We start from the raw sequence: 20,648 nt of genomic DNA, 5'->3' as shown, positions 1-20,648 counted from the left end.
AATAAATTGGGTACAGAATTAAAACCAACCCAAAGGGAATATACTTCCTTCTTTTTCACAGACCCTCTTTGTTCTATATTGCCCATGAGGTTTTCCTCCTCAAGAACCAGCAAATCCAGCCACAGTCAATAGCAGGCATTACAAATCAGATTCAAAAAAATAAATCACCCCTTCTAAATTTCTTCTAGATATTATCTTCTATGTTTTGAGTACAATCGTATATAGTACAGACTATAGCTATATATGTACACTTTCCACTTACATCTTTTATTTGCTTTTATAATGTCTTTCTTAAAATAAAACTGCTTTTAAAAGTTCTGCACAATTCTGATTTTTACCAAGTCAACCTACTTCTTCTCTCAAAAACACAAACATAAATTGTCTAGTGAATTCCAGTCAATTTTTCCAGAAGAAAAAAAATGCTCCAGTTTTCTCCTCTACCAAGACAGGAAGCACTTCCTGGAGATTAATCACTATGTTGCCTTGCAAAATTGGGAAGGTTGAGAGAAATTAGTAAAGTAGGTTGTATCATCCTACTTTGAATTTGGAATTTTTGGAAATGGTCCTGCTGCCATTTGGATGAAAGCAAGGATGAGTCAAGCTGTGGGTGATCCAAACAAACACTGTCACTCTTTAAAAGCTAGGCTCCCGAGGTTGGACCTACAAGGAGGCAGGCGAGACAGCAAGGCACAGAGACAACATAGAGCTAAGTAAAGCCAGTGGAAATGAAGAGTCTTCCAATCCTACTGTTGCTGTGCGTGGCAGTTTGCTCAGCCTATCCGTTGGATGGAGCTGCAAGGGGTGAGGACACCAGCATGAACCTTGTTCAGGTAATTAACACTAACTGACCTGGCCAGGTGGGGAGCTTCCACAGTAAGCTCAAACCATTCCGTGTGTCTTAAAACCCACATAGAATGCTTGAACTTACTGTGTAGGAACAGTTCAAGAATAGAGTTATAGAGTGTTGGAAGTGGAAAAGGTCTCATTATCACACCATTTGGGCTTCTCCTCTTATGTAGGAAGAAACAAAAGCCAGAAATGTTAGGTGTTTTCTTAAGATCACACAACACCATAGCAGTAGCAGCACTGGGGCTTAAGGCACATGAATAACAAGTGGAGAGTGGATGAACCATATCTTGCTTTGGAACAGCTTCAGTTTTTTTTTTTTTAATGCAACGTAATTTTAGCTAAATATGTTGCTAGTATCATATTATAAAATTTGGCATTATTTCAGCAAACTAGAGAAATACTCCAAATAGATTAAGAAAAGTGAGCAACTGCAAAAACTTATTATAAATAGATAGCTACAGTAAAAATTGTAAGAATGACCTAAAAACTATACTTATTCTGTTAGAAATATCTAGAAAACTACTACGACCTCGAAAAAGATGTGAAACAGTTTGTTAGGAGAAAGGACAGTGGTCCTGTTGTTAAAAAAATCCGAGAAATGCAGAAGTTCCTTGGGTTGGAGGTGACGGGGAAGCTGGACTCTGACACTCTGGAGGTGATGCGCAAGCCCAGGTGTGGAGTTCCTGACGTTGGTCAATTCAGAACCTTTCCTGGCATTCCGAAGTGGAGGAAAACCCACCTTACATACAGGTAATGGTTCAGAGAGGTTTTCACATAAGATTGGAATTTTATAAACTATATCACAGGAGAAAATAGCATCCGCTTCAATTTTTCTCCTACAGGATTGTGAATTATACACCAGATTTGCCAAAAGATGCTGTTGATTCTGCCATTGAGAAAGCTCTGAAAGTCTGGGAAGAGGTGACTCCACTCACATTCTCCAGGCTGTATGAAGGAGAGGCTGATATAATGATCTCTTTTGCAGTTAGAGGTAAAAAAAGAAAAAAAGCAAAACAAAATAAAAAATACGTGAAGCATATCCATTCATCTATCTGGTGGTGGTGTACTGGAGAAGGCCCAAAAGGGATTCTCATTACGTATCTTTCCAATAAATTTTTTTCCTACTAGAACATGGAGACTTTTACCCTTTTGATGGACCTGGAAATGTTTTGGCCCATGCCTATGCCCCTGGGCCAGGGATTAATGGAGATGCCCACTTTGATGATGATGAACAATGGACAAAGGATACAACAGGTTAGTTACACATCTCTCAGAATGATTTTGGCATTAATTTTTTTATATGTAGAAATCTCTTAATAACCAAGAATGCTCAAGAAATGAGATGTTCTGGATTTTCCAGTGGATCAGAGATCAGCAGAATATATTTTTGTTTTAATTATTATTGAAAATATTTTCAGATGCTTTAACAGTTTTCCTACATTGGTAAGCACAATATAGGAAATATCATTAAGTATTTCTTTAATGACTGTGGATCTTTGTGATCTAGGGGTAACCATTATTAAGAAAAATTTCTCATATCAAAATGCAAACATTCAAGGGATAGTATATTGCACTGAATCTACATTAAAATGTGCTCTGGACGTTGCTTATGTAATTTCCTCCATTTACTTCTTTACTCTTCAAACCAGAAATCAGAATTAAATTTCAGAAACTGGGATTCTCTTTTTTTTTTTTCTGGCTGAGGCATTATTTTAGTACTTTTAGGTTAAAAGAAAATTATGGGCTCGTTCTGAAGGAAAAGACTAACTCTCAAATACAACGTTCAAACTGTTTAGGTAGAAGAATGTTGCTCAGTTTGTAACTGCATATTTTGGGGAATGACATCCAAAGTTTTCCAAAAAATCAGCTAAAACAATTAACACTACTTCTAAAAAAATAGAAAAACAATTAATACTATGTCTGAGCTTTAACTGGGATTTATAATGAAAATGTAAACCTCTGTAGGACGTACAAATGTGAGTTTAGTCCTGGATAAAATTCTTGATTTGGTTAACGAATTCTTGTAAAGAAACCTTCCTGTAAACTCGCAAATGAGATTGTTCCTAGCATCACAAGTTACACAAGTAATACTAGCAAAAGTAATGTAGATTTACTTACTATATTGATCATAATTACCCAATGCTTCCCAATTTTAGCATTACGGGTGTTTTTAAAAAATGGAGGAAAAAATTTTGAATAAAGCCAGTGTTTATGTATTCTAAATCTGTTGTGTGACAAATGCTAGACATGATTGGGCGTACTGTGTTTTAAACCAATTTTGCAAATCCTATGACATATATCTTTATTCATGTTTTTGGTCTCAACATGTACTTCATGATGATGAGGCTGAGACATTATGAATTAATATGAATATAGTTTCCTTTAACTGAGACTGCAAATGGCAAATGTAAATATATTAAAACAGTGTTCAGCTTTGCATTGACAAATGAAGGTAAATATTTGACACGCTAAACAAGTGGGTTCATTCCATTCCTGAGTACAAGAAAAGGGACGTAGTTCTTCTGGAGTTAATATGCTCGTGAGGCTGGGGGTGAGTTTGGGGCTGTGGGGGGCAAGTGGATGTAACTGGGAAATCAATCTCAAAGATTGATTTCAGGTATGAGTTTTAAAATACACTTAGCTTTCCATTAAGTGTGTAATTAGTCAATTGTTCAATTAACCAACAAACAAGGTGTAAAAGGCCCTGTGTGGTTCCAAGAAGTAAAATCCAATACAATGCACAGCAGACCTGTATAATGTACATGTATTTAAAAAATAAGTAACTATTGTTTTTGATTTCTTAAATAGGGACCAATTTATTCCTCGTTGCTGCTCATGAAATTGGCCACTCCCTGGGTCTCTTTCACTCAGCCAACACTGAAGCTTTGATGTACCCACTCTACCACTCACTCACAGACCTGACTCGGTTCCGCCTGTCTCAAGATGATATAAATGGCATTCAGTCCCTCTATGGTGAGTGACACTGGGGAAATCAGCCATTGTAGTTTTGCAACGATGGTCTTCAGAAGAGCTTTCAAATGCTACATAAAGTATTTATGATTTAGTTCAAAGCACCGTGAGAATGTTTGGAAAGCATACAAATGGGCATATATTGAAACATACCACATTTCCCCTAATGTTCCCTTTAGGACCTCCCCCTGACTCCCCTGAGACCCCCCTGGTACCCACGGAACCTGTCCCTCCAGAACCTGGGACGCCAGCCAAGTGTGATCCTGCTTTGTCCTTTGATGCCGTCAGCACTCTGAGGGGAGAAATCCTGATCTTTAAAGACAGGTCAGGTTGAAAAATTATATTTTCCTACCATTTTAATCTACAATGCTTAGAAAGGAAAACACGCAGAAACTTGATAGAGATTCTTAAACATTTAAAACAAAAACGTTTCTTCTGAGCTTGGAATCATTTAGATCTGGTGCTGCCTTTTCCCACATTTTCCTAAAATTGTCAGGTTCATTTTTGAAGGCACAGGCTGACCTGGTTCTTATCTTCTAATTGCTGTTTCCAAATGTCTTAAGTCATGGTTACTTTTCAAAAGGCATGAGTAGATCTTTCGAATAATAATTTTATTTTTACTTCCTTTAAAAATGACATCAGGATCAACATTACATTTAATCAAGTAATTTACTTACTGATGGATCAATATGCACACGACAAACATTCAAAGAGCACAAATGAGAAGAAAATTAAAAATTTTAGTTCCCAGTTCTCCCTGTATTCATCCAGAGTCAAGACTTTTTGTGCATCCTTCCAGAATCTTTCTACACACATACAAGAATATATTTATACAGCACATACACGTATACACACACTGCCTAGCTTTTGGAAGAGGGTATAGCACACACACTGTTTTGCACACATTGCAGGTAATTAAAGCTTATGCTGGGCTAATTCATTTGCACGATAGAATAATTTTTCTTTCATAGAAGACATTACTCTGGAAATCTATGACAGGAGACTCACTGCAGTCTTCTGAAGAAAAAGGAAAGAAATTTTCTAATGGCAGTATACCTGATTTCTATCTGTCATCCAGCCTAGAAGATGAGAGAATGGGGGAAGCTGGGTGAGGCAAGACGGTGAGGAAAATATTCTAAAGGTGAAAGACTGTTTTTCAATTTACATTTCTTTTTACATATATTTTAGGCACTTTTGGCGCAAATCCCTCAGGAAGCTTGAACCTGAATTGTATTTGATCTCTTCATTTTGGCCATCTCTTCCTTCAGGCGTGGATGCCGCATATGAAGTTACTAGCAAGGACCTTGTTTTCGTTTTTAAAGGTAATTATTGTATCATCATTTGTTTAACTTGCCAAAGTAAACCCTCTCATAAGAAATTGAACAACACTTTAATTTTCCCTACTACAAGTTCTGACTAGTACAGTAGTTAAAGGTAATGAAGAAATAACCAGGGCTGATATCATTGTATTTATATTTTATAGATGATAAAAATAAAGACAAGAAGATAAATTACCCAGAGTTGTAAATTCTCTCATTTGACCTTAGATCATTCATTCAGTCTGCAAATTTTTGTGAAAAGCCCACAGTGAGCTGGTGACTAAATCTAAAATTTGGGCTACTACTTTACCATGAAAATCAAAGATGCTAAAGTGTATTTCTAAAGCAAAAGGGCTTAACTGTTATAGTTCAATATGACTGTGAATTATTTATATTTAACAGGAAATCAATTCTGGGCCATCAGAGGAAATGAGGTACAAGCTGGATACCCAAGAGGCATCCATACCCTAGGTTTCCCTCCAACCGTTAGAAAAATCGATGCAGCCATTTCTGATAAGGAAAAGAAGAAAACATATTTCTTTGTAGAGGACAAATACTGGAGGTGAGATGCAAGAGAAACGACTTTGTATGGAGCCTAATTAGGGAAATTAGTTTCTTTTTCTAAGGAAATCCCCCACCCCAACCTTAGGCCTGCTTCTCTCTTAGTAGGAAGGATGGGACTTCAGACAACTGTGGGAAAGTTCTTACTTTAAAACAGCAGCACCTTAGGCTCTCCTGCTTTCAGTCCCAAGTGCAGTTGGCTGGTGCTCCCCTTGGTGCTGTCGCCCCACCTGCCTGGAGCCCCCTCTTCTTTCCTCAACCTATTCAAATCCTGCCCATCCTTCAAGTCCTGGCTCAAGTCTCATCACCTCCATGCAGCTTTCTCTCATGGACTTTAGACCCATTGGGAAAATGTTCTGAGAACCCAGACCACAATTTAGCATTCCCTTCCCATTGTCTTATAGTTTGGCTCACTGTCTCACTGTGTGTTTGTCACTGCCTCATTGTGTGTTTGTTTTGTCTTCCTAACACTACTATATGATTTTCAAGGGCTACCTCGAACCTCACCCATTTGTTACCTCTACCTGATAATGATGGCACATTTAAGAGATGATGATCAATAGCAGTCCAGTTTATGGATACAACCCAACACTCACAGACAGGTTGATTCCTGGGTCATTTGGCCAGACTTTGAGACATCGAGGCTGACCATCTGCTATCCAGCCAATGGGCTAAAAACACACTTACTGTGCTTTGCATCTAATCCTAATCCCTTTTCCCAGGAGGCCACCATAGAAGACTTAGATGTGCAGGGGAGGGGATGGCAGGTATATATGGGCCAATTGTGGTAGGGAATTAAAATTGCATTTTAGATATTGATTCAATTCACTTTATATATATGTTCACACTTTCATGTCTTTGTGACAGAAAGATGATTAAGGTTCTTTCTGTCCAGGCTTAAGAAATATGATGACAAACAGCATGTGCTACATACAGCAGGATGCTGCCCCTCTTCCAGATGGAGATATGGCTTTCAGAACTCTTTGCAGTACCATTAAAGTCACATATTTCTATAGTCCCAAATATGCTTGGCATTTATTTGCAGTACTTATAAAGTTTAGTAAAATTCCACATTAAACCTAACATGATCTAAGATGTTTGGTAACATGGCCTCTATGCAATGCTGAGCTGTTTCTTTTACTTGGTACAGATTTGATGAGAAGAGAAATTCCATGGAGCCAGGCTTTCCCAAGCAAATAGCTGAAGACTTTCCAGGGATTGACTCAAAGATTGATGCTGTTTTTGAAGAATTTGGTAAGAGGATACTTGATGTGTTGGCCATAGAGCACTTGAAACATTTTATGATATCAGAGGGAAGAGGAGCATTGAAACTTTTTAATAACAAGTGTTTCTTAGGGCTAGTTCCCTCCTCAAAATTTTGATTCGCCTACATTTGTACTCATTATAGAACTACTTCACAAAATTACTTGTTTGGAACCATAAAGATAATTACACAAATCTCGCTACTTTATCTTATACATGCATATAAAACCGTGCATATAAAATCAAAGTACTCGAGTGTCACTTACTCACATCTCGAGCTAACAAGTGAAGTCAAGCTCGACTTTCAGATTACCATGTTAGCATAAAAATCCCATCAAGTGGTGTGGCCAGGTTTAATATTGGTTAGCTGGCCTTCTCCTCCACCCCATCTTATTGCTGCTACTAATTCCCAGGGAGATTTTTTGTCTGTCTTTCCTGAGTTGTCAGTCATTGCCCATGCCAGTCATTTGCAAATACTTACCTTTCCATGTGCCCAAAGTTTAAAAAAAAAAAAAGATTTTGTTTCTACTCAAGGTAAGTAAGTGGAGGCTGATGATCTTTATTGAAAGGTAACCTGATCACCATGTTTGCAGAGCACTAAAGTGTCCTCTGGTGTTTTGAAATAGTTGCTGTGCTTCCTAGGCTGCAATGCAGGGAAAAGGGAGGAGGATTTTTGGGGAAGAAAGAAATAGGTGATTAGAGTTTCCAAGCAAGTGGAGAATTTATCTGATCGGAAGCAGAATAACCTTGTAACCTGGAACCTGTCTCTTGTCAGACAGAGCTGGCACGGAGTGCTGTCTCCATCCTTCCTTGCTGAGTAACCTTGAGGAAGCATCAAAATCTGCCTAAACCTCAACTTGCTCAATCTGTAAATGGAGTTAGACATACAACCTCATAGAGTTGTTGCAGAAATAAACGAAAATAAATTCACGTAACAAGCTTGGCATAGTCCCTGACATAAAGTAAAATTCTATAAACACTTTCTATTTTTAGTTCTCTATGATTCTGAGTTTTGTATATTGTCAAATGTCTTTATTTGGAAAAATATCTTACTATTTCCCTTGTCTGTATTTGCAGGGTTTTTTTATTTCTTTACTGGATCTTCACAGTTGGAGTTTGACCCAAATGCAAAGAAAGTGACGCACACTTTGAAGAGTAACAGCTGGCTTAATTGTTGAAAGAGATATGTAGAAGGCACAATATGGGCACTTTAAATGAAGCTAATAATTCTTCACCTAAGTCTCTGTGAATTGAAATGTTCATTTTCTCCTGCCTGTGCTGTGACTCAAGTCACACTCAAGGGAACTTGAGCGTGAACTCTGTATCTTGCCGGTCATTTTTATGTTATTACAGGGCATTCAAATGGGCTGCTGCTTAGCTTGCACCTTGTCACATGGAGTGATCTTTCCCAAGAGAAGGGGAAGTACTTGTGTGCAACAGACAAGTGACTGTATCTATGTAGACTATTTGCTTATTTAATAAAGATGATTTGTCAGTTATTTTATCTTATTGTTGTGTTTGTTTGTTTCAAGGGCAAGTTGTTCTCATAATTTGGGCACATTATGGGCTGAGCATGCTCAGCCAGTAGACTAGAGTCTCCATGGCTTGGGGTTCACAATGGGTTCCAGACTGCAGAGAATCTACCACTTGCCCTCCTCATGAGCCCTGCAAACAGGATGCTTATTTCTACCACCTAGACATTTTATGTGTCCTGACATACCTAAGGCAAAAAATCTAGAGGGGTTGTGACATTGTAGAGCAGGCTCTAGGAAAAACTGTGAAGGGAATCCTGTAATTATAGCAAATTGGCTCATTTGCACACCTCATTTTACAGGGTGAGGAAATCAAACTTGTTTTTCATATTTTCCTTTTACTTATAAATTCCCTCAGTACATGTCCCTCCCCTGACCTAGCAAGCAAACTTCCTCATATCTACCCAATTCGCATGGTAAAATATACTCTTGTACTCATTTTGTATCTGCCTGTGCCTGGAGGTAAATGCCCATTGGCAAATGACGATTCTAACATTGGTTTATCATCCATAAGTAATGTCTCTAGCACAATGCCTGGTACATGGTAAGAGCTCATTCCATTTTTAACTTACCCATTCATCTGAGAGTAATTTACAAATCATATTCCATATGCCAGGCATTATGCTAGGTTGCAGGTATAAGAACTTGAAAATAATGGACACAGCCCCCTGCCCTCATTGAGATTATAATCCAGCAAAAAGAACACATGCATATAACCACAAATATAAATATGCAATTGTAAATTTCATGAGAGTTATAAAAGGAAAAAAATAATAGGAGGATCTATTTTGAACCAGATGGTTTTAGAAGAACTTTTGAGGGAATGGCACTGAAGGAGGTTTTGAAAGGAGGTGTGGAGACTAAGTGGGGAGATGATGGCTTGGACCACATGGGCACACTGGAGAGTTAGGAATGAGAGTAGATTCTATAGATATGAGATAGATAACAGAACTCGGTGATGGATTAGATATGCAATTTGAGAGAAAAGGAAATGTTCAAAGTAAATCCTAGGGAGCTTGCTTGAGCATAACAGCTGATGGTGACGGCATTTACTGAGATGGGGAAAGAATTGGAGAGAAGAAAGTTTGTGAAGGAAGGGCAAGAGTTAGGATGAATTTTTTATGTTTGCCCATTTTTGAAATGTGTTGGAGAAATTCAAGCACCCATGAGCTAAAGGAATCTGAAGTGCAAAAGAGACACACACATATATATGAAACATATATGTTTATGGAAGGTTTCAACATTGAGATTATTCTTAAAGCCAGAAGTATGGGAGAGATCATATGGGGAGAGTTTAAGATAAAACTAATGAATAGCAACATTCGGTCAAAATTTACAGCATTTCTTCATTTTTAAAATTACCTAATTTTATTTATTTCTAATAGGTACTACCTTAGCCACAACACAAAATCCAAAAGTTAAAAGACATTATGCAATATAAACAATTTTCCTCCCACCCCTGTTTCCAACATCTAACTCCTTTTCTCAGAGGTAACCAAGCAGATCTTTCCTGAATCTTTCCAGAGCTATTTTACGCATACCAAACATTAATATAATCTTTCAAAATAAAAATGGTACCATGCAAAATTACACTGTCTTGCTCTTTGATTTCTTTCACTTAGTATATCTTGGTAGCTATTCCACATTAGTACATGTAGAATTGCTTTATTCAATCTTTTTTTTTCTTTAGGTGCACTTAATTTAATATCAAGAACACAATACAAAAGGCCCAAATACAATGAAAAAACACATTTGTCCATTAACACCAATGATATTGCTCTTTTAGCACATGCCTGCTGAATGGAATCGGGATTTAATAAAGTTCACTCCTGAAAAAAATAACCCAGTGAGTCTCACCACAGCCAACATCCTTAACCAATCTGGTTGTGAAATGAACGTTTATAATGCTTCAAACAGCTTAAACCTGAAGTTTGATACCACACCTTCATGTTTGCACAGTTCTCAATAAGATTATCTACAGTATTTACAACTATTCAAAGGCAAACCATTGACTAAAACCACATTCATTTAAGACTCAATAATTCCCATAAATAGGTACAATTATTATGTATCAATAAAAAAGAATCAAGTAATCTAGAGCCTCAAATTAAATGGTTAAATATATGAACTACTTACACTGACAACTAATATTTGATTTTCTGTGTCTATTTAAGGTTGGTTCTTAGCAAATAATCCCTTTAAAGGCAAAATTCACCTTATTTGAGTTTTGATCCAGCATTTCAACAACAATGATTAAGTCCACAGTCTTACTGGCAAAACCAATATGTTGAAAAGTCCTCATTTAACATCTAGATAAGTTCTTGGACACTGTGATTTTAAGCAAAGGGATGCATAAGGAAACCATTTTTACCATAGGCTAATTGATACAAACAAGAGTGAAATTTCTGTGGCATATTTCTAAGTCACAAAAACATCACCAAACTTCTAAATAAAGACCAAAACACTTCTAAATAGTAAACACTGTAGGCCCAGCACAGTGGCTGACGCCTGTAACTCAGCACTTTGGGAGGTCAAGAAGGGCAGATCACTTGAGGTCAGGAGTTCAAGACAAGCCTGGCCAACATGGTGAAACCCTGTCTCTACTAAAAATACAAAAATTAGCAAGACGTGGTGGCATATGCCTGTAATCCCAGCTACTCAGGAGGCTGAGGCAGGAAAATCATTTGAACAAGGGAGGCAGAGGCTGCAGTGAGCCAAGATCATGCCACTGCACTCCAGCCTGGGCGACAAAGTGAGACTTCGTCTCAAAAAAAAAAAAAAAAAAAAAAAGAAAAGAAAAAGTAAACATTGAAATAAATGTGAGTTATGCATACATTTAAGAAAAATTAATAAAAAACAAGTAAGATAATTATTTACCTTCTTGTTCCAGTTCAGAGTGTTGAGTGGCTGGAGCCCATCCTGGCAGTGCTCACGCCAACCCTGGATAGGACTCCATTCCATCATCGCAGGGCGCGCTCACATCCACTGACACTCACCAGACTGCGACCATGTAGACAAGCCAGTGAGCCTCATGTGCACAGCTGTGGGACGTGGGAGGAAACCAAGTACCCAGAGAAAATCCGCAAAGACACAGGGAGATCTTGAAAACTCCACACAGACCATGGCCCTGACCGGAAATGGATTTTTTTTCTCTTCGACGTCATAACTAACCCATGTTATTTGAGGACCTGCTGTTTAGAGTTTCTAAGTCACTATGCTCAGGGGTAAGAGCAATGCATAGTCCATTTTCCATTTTACTGGAATTTATGTTCAATTCATGATTTAAAGTCTCCAGGTTTTCATTTCTCCAAACTGTCCAAAGACATTGTGTGCCTTAGGACCTTGTTTCTCCCTCAATTGCTTCAAACAGAAACATTTCTCAAGTATCTACATGTTCCCAAAGAGGAATTCTTCAGAGGTGGCCGCTTCTTTGGGATGGTGCAAGTCTACCAGGCCTCTGAAGCAAAGCGGATGGGGAGGGAAAGAACTGAAGTGCAAGGTTCATTGGTAAGTTTCACATTAACCATTAGGAGCTGGGGAGTATAAGAATGTGGCTTTTTTTCTTTCCTCTCAAAAAGTCTGAGTGTTGGTGTAGAAACGTGTACTTGGCTGTCCCCCCAGTGACTTTCGAGTAGTGGGACTGTCAGGGAAGCCTTGACTGAGAATATGACTGGAGAGTTTACCTACCAGGCGTAAACTTCCAGGCACTCTGTTCATTTTGGGCTTGTTCCAGTTTGTCTTCAGTCAGGGCCAGATCACCTTTCATTTTTAGGAAAACAAGTTGATGGCTTGGTCTACCATTGTTGATCGGGCCACGCTGGGCCACAGATTTGCTGGAGGTACTAAATTCGGGTAGGGCGCCTCGTATCTCCTGCCTCTTGTCTGCTAGTCGCATCGCAAGGACGTTTTCCCCGCGCAGACTCTTGCTGCTGTTGCTTTAGTTTTCACTGAGGTTAAGGTCAGCGTTCTTGCCTCCAAAGCTTGCGCAGGTGTTTCATATTGTTTCCATTTTAGAATTCATTTATCTCGTGCCATCCATTTGAAGTTTCGCTCAGTCTAACCCTTTGGGGAAGAGGGTTTTTTGTTGGTCATCTTGAATCCGAAGAGTCGCCTTCCAGATGCGGCCATGGTCACCCACCGCCAGCCCCACCAGGGAGGAAAGGAGAGGGGGCAGGTCGCCAGCGGAGCCCGATTCGTCGGACCTCGCCCTGGCTCTTCCCCGGAGTTTGGCGCCCCTCCGCGGCCACGGCACTCTGCGAGCTCCTGCTTATTGCACCAGCTGCGCTCAAAGGAAGAAATACGCAGCTTATTCAGTCACCTACTGGTGATTCAATAAATACATTTATACATTAAATAAATGCAAAAACCAAATAAATAAAATGTTAAAATAGCAAAAAATAAAATTAATTTGAAGTAAGTGTAAATATTAAAAGAAAATAATTTTATAACATTTGAATATATTTATATAATATTTAAAATTAAAATATATTTAAGATAAAAATAATAAAACAAATCAAATAAAATTGTGTGCATCAGTAGACTATTTTCAGTATTCAGTGTATCAGTAGCCTGTTTTTTAATATTTTGCTGTGATATCCAACGCTGCAATGAATATCCTGAAGCACACTTACATATTGGATGGAAAGTCTAACTTTCAAAGGCTGAGCAGAGACAGAGGAGCAGGAAAACTATGTGTTGGATTCTCCAACATGAGGGCCACTGATGCTCTTTATAACAGCAGCGTTGGTGAAGTGACGGAGCTGAATTCTAATTGAAGCTGGTAGAAAAGTTAGCAAGTTAGGTAGGGCGTTTTGGGCTATAGGTAGCAGAAAATCTCAACTTATTTAAAAATAAGGAATTTTCTGGTTCATATTACTGAAAAGTACAGCACTAAGGCAGGTTTTAGTTTCGGCACGATCAGAGTTCTGGCTCCATCACTTTGCGGTTATCTTGATTCTGTCCTTGTGTCAGTTTTACCTTGAGGCTTGCTTTCCTCACGGCAGCAACACAGCTATGTTGTTTAGTGTCCAGGCAACGCACCTTCTTAAATCACCACCTTCAAACATGAAAGGACAGTTCTGAGTGTCTTCCTGTTTGGACCATCCCTTACCATATGGTCATCCTAGACCAATCACCAAGGCAAGGAGGATCAATCGATTTCACTGCAGTCATGTTTTTGTTACACAGTGAGGTGAAGGAAAGACATTGAGTCACCAATCTCTGTCCATCTACTACAAAGACAAACTGGAATGGGAGAAAGTCGAAATAACAGATGCAAATAATTCTTAGGAGACGTTGTGCTGAGAAGGAAGTGGAAAATATTTTCTCTGTGCTGTCAGACCTGATTCATAGTTCTTATGCATGTCTTAACTGTTAGGCTGGTGGTTGATCTCAATAATGCAGAAACATAAGTTTAGAGTAATTCAGTAGCATTGCCATAATCACATAGCAAGTACATAGCCAGGATCCAATTTCATATCCTTCTAGATTCAAAGATCATGTTCTTGTTTTGTCTAGGGACCCAGACAATAAATCAGCCTGGTTGCATTATCTTTTTAGTTTTGACTCCATTGTAAACTAGGGACTCTGCAGTGTCATACGGCATGACCACATTGGGGCTGGATCTTCCTCAATTCTGCAGTTTAATATCCCCACAGCCCAAAGGCCAGGGTTATTTTGAGTCTGATATCTAGCCCTGCTAAATTTCTTTGTGCTGTCCTAAATTGTAATGAACAATGGAGAACCTCACACCAGCTACTTGTCTGTGAATTTCCCCAAGCAATCTTGTTCCAGAAATGTTTGTTTGTTCCAGGTATGTATTTTTGTGCTGACAAGCCTTTCACCTAAATTTGACACTGACCAGAGGCTAAGCCCCAGGGACCAGACATGTAGCCTATGTCAGGACAAGACCAGCCCTAATGGCGACTGATGCTGAATCCCAGAATGATGTTTGATAGCTGGCTCAATTCCTCTTGCTTCAGGCAGGTTTATTGGAATACGTTTGCATTTACAGGAAATCATGTAGTGACACTAGACTGGGGGAGGGACACTAGACTGGGGTGCAGGGGAGGAAAGCAGAAGCTGGGAATCTGGTTTGGACTCAGCAATAAACCAACAGAAATATGGGTTTGACACAAATGAGAACATAAACGATAAAGTACAGAATCTCACCAGTTAGTGAGCAGATGGGTTATAATGGCAGAAGCATTTAAGAAGCCTATTATCACAAATCAAGCAATATGGAGATTAGTGGTGATCCTATTGTGAAGGAGCACAGTGGGAAGAGTGCATTGAAGCTACTCAGATCTGGCAGGAATAACTTGTGAAAGGAGTTTTGTGTAAAATTGAAGAAGCTGGCAGGGTTTAATTATGAGAAAAAGTCCAGCTTGCTAACCTGGGATTTGGGTAGAATCATTCTGGAAGCAGCACAAACATCCTTTGCCTTGATTTATAATCACTGATAATAATCTGCATGTAAAACTTTAGTGGCTGTAGCGGACCTAAAATAGTAATTATCTTTTCTTTGGTTGGGAGCAAATTAGCTACTTCTGGAAGGAATATATGTATGTACATTATATATAAAGTATATTATACACAATGTATGTAATGTATATTTTACATAATATATTATACAATATAATCTAATATGATATATGAAAATCTATTACATTATGCATAATGTATATTATGCATAATGTACATAATGTATATTATGCATAATGTACATAATGTTTATTATGCATAATGTACATGTTTATTATACACAATGTATATTGTATATAATGTATATATACTATATAACATTTATGTGTATTACATATTTATACAATGTAGATCATATATAATGTATGTTATGTATAATACATATTTAATAGAGAATGAATACAAGCGAGACTTTTGTTTAATGAATGTTATTATGCTGTGTTATGTTTTGCAGTCACTGCTATTTTGAATGTTTTCTGTTTTTAAGGTGTTTGAAAAGTGTATGAGAATTTGAGTTAAGTGAGTCAATTGATTGATTTTTTAGATTACTAAGCATTACTTAAGTGTTTAGAAGTATCTGGCTTGTTGAGTTTTAAGTCTGCATAATAGACTTGCATTATCTGAAAAAATTAGCTACATTGAAATTGTAATTATGATCTGAAGTGTTGATGAAAATATTACTTATGAATTCAAATAGCATTAAATGATTAAGGATAATTTATTATTTTTACTGTACAAATCAATAAATATTAATCAAAGCTAGTGAAAATGATTATACTCATTTTTATACGAATATACTAGATTAATAAACAAGATTAGAAAGCTGAACTTAAAACATTAAGAAAACTTAGGATTTAGCTCTTTAATAAATGGAATATTATTATAATAAAAGTAAAACTCTAAGTATTAACAGGCATGCAAAAAAGGCCCCCTTAGACATTAGCAAATCCAACTGAAAGGCTAACGTATATTACTATTGCTATCTTAACACAGAAGGGAAACAAATACTTTATATATACTATCTCATTTAATTCTCACCTATGAAGAAGATATTATTAAACTCTTTTACAAATATAGGGATTTATAGAGAGATTGCACAACATCCTCAAGGTCATACAGATAGTAAATGGCAGAGCCAGATATCTAATCCATCCAGTCTGACACCAAGCTTATGTTACATCCACTTTGCTGCCTCTCTATTCTTTAAGTTAACATGAATTAACCTATGATATGGTTTGGCTGTATCCCCACCCAAATCTCATCTTGAGTTGTTGCTCCCATAATCCACATGTATCATGGAAAGGACCTGTTGGGAGGTAATTGAATCATGGGGGTGAGTTTTTCCCATGTTGTTCACATGAGGGTAAGGCTCACAAGATCTGATGGTTTTATAAAGAGCAATTCCCTTATGCATGCTGTCTTGCCTGCCACCACGTAACATGTGCCTTTGCTCCTCCTTTCCCTTCTGCCATGATTGTGAGGCCTCCTCAGTCATGTGGAACTGTGAGTCTATCAAACCTCTTTCCTTTATAAATTACCCAGTCTTGGGTATGTCTTTATTAGCAGTGTGAGAACAGACTAATACAGTAAATTGGTATCAGTAGAGTGGGGTGCTACTATAAGATACCCTAAAATGTGGAAGTGACTTTGGAACTGGGTAACAGGCTAGGTTGGAACAGTTTGGAGGGCTCAGAAGATATGAAAATGTGGGAAAGTTTGAAACTTCCTAGAGACTTAGAGGGCTCAGAAGACAGGAAGATGTGGGAAGTTTGGAACTTCCTAGAGACTTGTTGAATGGCTTTGACCAAAATGCTGACAGTGATTTGGACAAAAAGGTCCATGCTGAGGTTGTCTCAGATAGAGATGAAGAATTTGTTGGGAACTGGATTAAAGGTCACTCTTGCTATGCAAAGAGATTGGTGACATTTTGCCCTTGCCCTAGAGGTATGTGGAATTTTGAACTTAGGAGAGATGATTTAGGGCATCTAGGGGAATAAATTTCTAAGTGGCTAAGCATTCAAGAGGTGTTGGAATATAAAAGTTTTGAAAATTTGCAGCCTGACAATGAGATAGGAGAGAAAAGCCTCTTTTTCTGAGGAGAAATTCATACCTGTTGCAGAAATTTACATAAAACAAGGAGCCAAATGTTAATCACCAAGACAATGGGGAAAATGTCTCCAGGGCATGTCAGAGACCTTCATGGCAGCCCTTCCCATCCCAGGCCCAGAGGCCTAGGAGGGAAAAATGGTTTTGTGGGCCAGGGCCAGGACCCCCCTTTGCTGTGCACAGCCTTGGGACTTGGTGCCCTGCGTCCCAGCCACTCCAGCTGTAGCTAAAAGGGCCAACATACAGCTCAGAGGGTGCAAGCCCCAAGCCTTGGCAGCTTCCATGTAGTGTTGGGCCTGTGGGTACAGAGAAGTTAAGAATTGAGATTTGGGAATCTCTGCCTAGATTTCAGAAAATGCATGGAAATGCCTGGATGCCCAGGCAAGAAGTTTGCTGCAGGGGTGGAGCCCTCATGCAGAAACTCGCTAGGGCAGTGTGGAAATGAAATGTGGGGTTGGAGCACCCACACAGAGTCCCCACTGGGGCACTGCCTAGTGGAGCTGTGAGAAGATGCCCACTGTCCTGCAGACCCCAGAATGGTAGATCCAATGACAGCTTGCACTGTGCACCTGGAAAAGCCACACTCAATGCCAGCCAGTGAAAGCAGCCAAAATGGGGGCCATACCCTGCAAAGCCACAGAGGCAGAGCTGCCCAAGGCTGTGGGAGCCCACCTCTTGCATCAGCATGACCTGGATGTGAGACATGGAGCCAAAGGAGATCATTTTGTAACTTTAAGGTTTAATGACTGCCCTGTTGGATTTTGGACTTTCCAGGGGACTGTAGCCCCTTTGTTTTGGCCAATTTTTCCCATTTGGAACAGATATATTTACCCAATGCCTGGTACCCACATTGTTTCTAGGAAGTAACTAACTTGCTTTTGGCAGAAAGGACTTGCCTGTCTCAGATGAGACTTTGGACTGTGGACTTTTGAGTTAATGCTGAAATGAGTTCAGACTTTGGGGGACTGTTGGGAAGGCATGATTGGTTTTGAAATGTGAGGACATGAGATTTGGGAGGGGCCAGGGGTGGAATGATATGGTTTGGCTCTGTCCCCACCCAAATCTCATGTTGAATTGTAGCTCCCATAATCCACATATGTTGTGAGAGGGACCCACTGGGAAGTAGTTGAATCATGGAGGTGAGTTTTTCCCATGCTATTCTCATGACAGTGCATAAGTCTCATGAGATCTGATGGTTTTATAAAGAGTACTTCCCATACACATGCCCTCTTGCTTGCTACCATGTAAGACATGCCTTTGCACCTCCTTTGCCCTCTGCCATGATTGTAAAGCCTCCTCAGCCATATGGAATTGTGAGTCCATTAAAACTCTTTCCTTTATAAATTTCCCAGTCTTCGGTATGTCTTTATTAGCAGCATAAGAATGAACTAATACAGCCTATAAATGTGATTAATAACAAAAGAGATAGAGCAAAGAACAGCCTGAGTGACATAATAGGGCAAAAATTGGAATAAAGAAACAGCTGGAATAGAGGAAGTGGTTGGCTCTTTGTAGCAGGTTGAGTCAAAGGGGTAAGTTTAGGTGACCAAGAATGGATGTATAATACAGACATTCAGAAGTGGGGGGTTCATAATTTTGATAAGATCCTTTAAGTGCCATTTTATATTATTTTTCTATTAATAAATAAACCTTAAGCCTGCTAATGAAATATCTTATGTGCACCCAAGGGCCTATTTCTAAGTAATGTAGCTATTTCATAATTCAAAAATAGCTGATAATTTCTCCATTAGGAAATGTCCATTACAAAATCACTGCAAAATCTGATGCCACAGGAGAAGCTTGAGTGACTCATAAAAGAGTACTGTGTAGGACCTCTACGCTCCTGGAACAACATGTGATATCTGAGACTACAAATGGATTCTTAAAGGCATGGAAATATTTTATGCATCTGCTGCAGAATACTGAACCAATATCCCTAACAAATTTATCTGAAAATGACAATTTAATCTTAAATTTTTCTGTGTGTGAACTTCCTTTGAATTATTATCTCTCAAGTCCTAATGTGTTACCCTTTGACTGTCAGGTAGATGAAGTAGTCTTTTTCTCAATGTTCCGAGACCACATCCGTCTTGTGATTAATCAGATGAAAATTCCATCCTTGTGAATGAGTGATCAACTTACAAAAAGAGTCATAACCACGAGACTATAGTTTGCAGAAATTTAGGTCAAAATCCTGCTCTGCTAAGAAAGGACAAAAATGCTTTCTACCTTTTGGGAGCTCACAATTTGGGAATTATACCACTGATGTGGAGATACATAAAGAGCAGACAGGGTAGGAGATGTTAACTTGCTTTTTCATTCATTCATTCTTTTGACAATATTCACTAAGCACTCATTATATGCCAAGCACATTTCTAAGAGCTTTGATAAACCAATGTATTAGTTCGTATTCATGCTGCTGATAAAGACATACCCAAGACTGGGCAATTTACAAAAGAAAGAGGTTTAATGGACTTACAGTTGCACATGGCTGAGAAGACCTCACAATCATGGCAGAAGCTTAGGAGGAGCAGTCATGTCTTACATGGATGGCAGCAGGCAAACAGAGCTTGTGCAGGGAAACTCCCCTTTTTAAAACCGTCATATCTTGTGAGACTTATTCACTAGCATGAGAACAGCACAAGAAAGACCTGCTCCCATGATTCAATTACCTCCCACTGGGTCCCTCCCATAACATGTGGGAATTCAAGATGAGATTTGTCAGGGGAACACAGCCAAACCATATCAATCAGTGAAAAAAACAAAGATCTTTGTCTTCTTAGAACTTGCATTGAAACAAGAGAGACAGATAATAGCAAATAAATACCTTATGTCATATATTAGAAGGAGATAAGTACTATGGAAAATAGAAAAAGTAGAGTGAGGTTGGGATTGCAAGTGAAGAGGGCTTGGGGTGGTGACGGTTGCAGCAGGGTGCTCAAAGTAAGCCTCGTGTAGAAGGTGATATCTGGACAAAGACTGGGAGAAGGCAAGAGAGCTTGCCAAGTGAATCTAGGAAAAAAGCATTCCAGCCTGGAGAACAGCTAGAGGGGAGGATCCTAAGACAGAGTGTGATCATGATGGTCAAAAGACAGCAAGAGGACTACTTACAACATTAAAATAGGTGGGAGGGGAGTGGAAGTGCTAGAAGATAAAGTCCCAGGGATAAGGGTTGAGGTGGAAGGCAAAGTGTGTGGGGGTATTGGGCCAATATAAACACAGGCTTTCACTGTGAGTGAAATGGGGGTGGGCATTGGAAGGTGTGGAGCAGAAGAGCCCCTGGTGCTCTGCTAGATTAGATTGTATGGGAGAAAGGGTAGATTCACAGAGACCTATGAGGAAGCTACTGCAGTATTCCGGCCAAGAGAGGATGGTGACTCCAATCAGGATGGGAACAGTGGAAATGGAGAGAAGGATATATTAGAGGGTAGAACCAGCAGGATTTAATGACAGACTGGCTGGGAAATGTGAAAAAGAGAGAGGAGTTTAGGATGACTTCAAGCCTTTTGGACTGAGCAACTGAAAGGACGAAGCTGCCAAGTTGCCATCCCCTGAAAAGTGGAAG

The 20,648-nt window shown here is 39.0% G+C and overlaps 1 protein-coding gene and 1 long non-coding RNA gene across 2 annotated transcripts in view; one reads left to right on the top strand and one right to left on the bottom strand.

Annotated features, from left to right (window-relative positions):
* Positions 1-662: 662 nt before the first annotated feature.
* MMP3 (matrix metallopeptidase 3) lies at positions 663-8,466 on the top strand. Its single transcript, XM_055272913.1, has 10 exons — positions 663-830; positions 1,355-1,599; positions 1,692-1,840; positions 1,978-2,103; positions 3,658-3,822; positions 3,999-4,143; positions 5,008-5,141; positions 5,541-5,700; positions 6,850-6,953; positions 8,040-8,466. Exons 1-10 carry the CDS (start codon positions 726-728, stop codon positions 8,138-8,140), a joined length of 1,434 nt encoding a protein of 477 aa, XP_055128888.1. The 5' UTR covers positions 663-725; the 3' UTR covers positions 8,141-8,466.
* Positions 7,503-20,648, bottom strand: part of LOC129479573 (uncharacterized) — a 58,639-nt gene continuing 45,493 nt past the window's right edge. The window contains exons 5-8 of the long non-coding RNA XR_008656727.1: positions 13,472-13,550; positions 11,372-12,812; positions 10,710-10,822; positions 7,503-7,828 (exon numbers count right to left, since the gene is read on the bottom strand). This is a non-coding gene — a long non-coding RNA (uncharacterized lncRNA). The remainder of the gene's footprint in view (positions 7,829-10,709; positions 10,823-11,371; positions 12,813-13,471; positions 13,551-20,648) is intronic.

This window comes from Symphalangus syndactylus, chromosome 3 (assembly GCF_028878055.3).
Source record: "Symphalangus syndactylus isolate Jambi chromosome 3, NHGRI_mSymSyn1-v2.1_pri, whole genome shotgun sequence".
Taxonomy (NCBI): domain Eukaryota; kingdom Metazoa; phylum Chordata; class Mammalia; order Primates; family Hylobatidae; genus Symphalangus; species Symphalangus syndactylus.
This window is presented reverse-complemented; position numbering and strand designations above follow the sequence as displayed.

Coding starts and splice junctions, on each gene's coding strand:
- MMP3 (XM_055272913.1), top strand. CDS start 726: ATGAAGAGTCTTCCAATCCTACTGTTGCTGTGCGTGGCAGTTTGCTCA. Junction 1,600..1,691: donor AAAACCCACCTTACATACAG/GTAATGGTTCAG, acceptor TTTCTCCTACAG/GATTGTGAATTATACACCAG. Junction 5,142..5,540: donor CCTTGTTTTCGTTTTTAAAG/GTAATTATTGTA, acceptor TATATTTAACAG/GAAATCAATTCTGGGCCATC.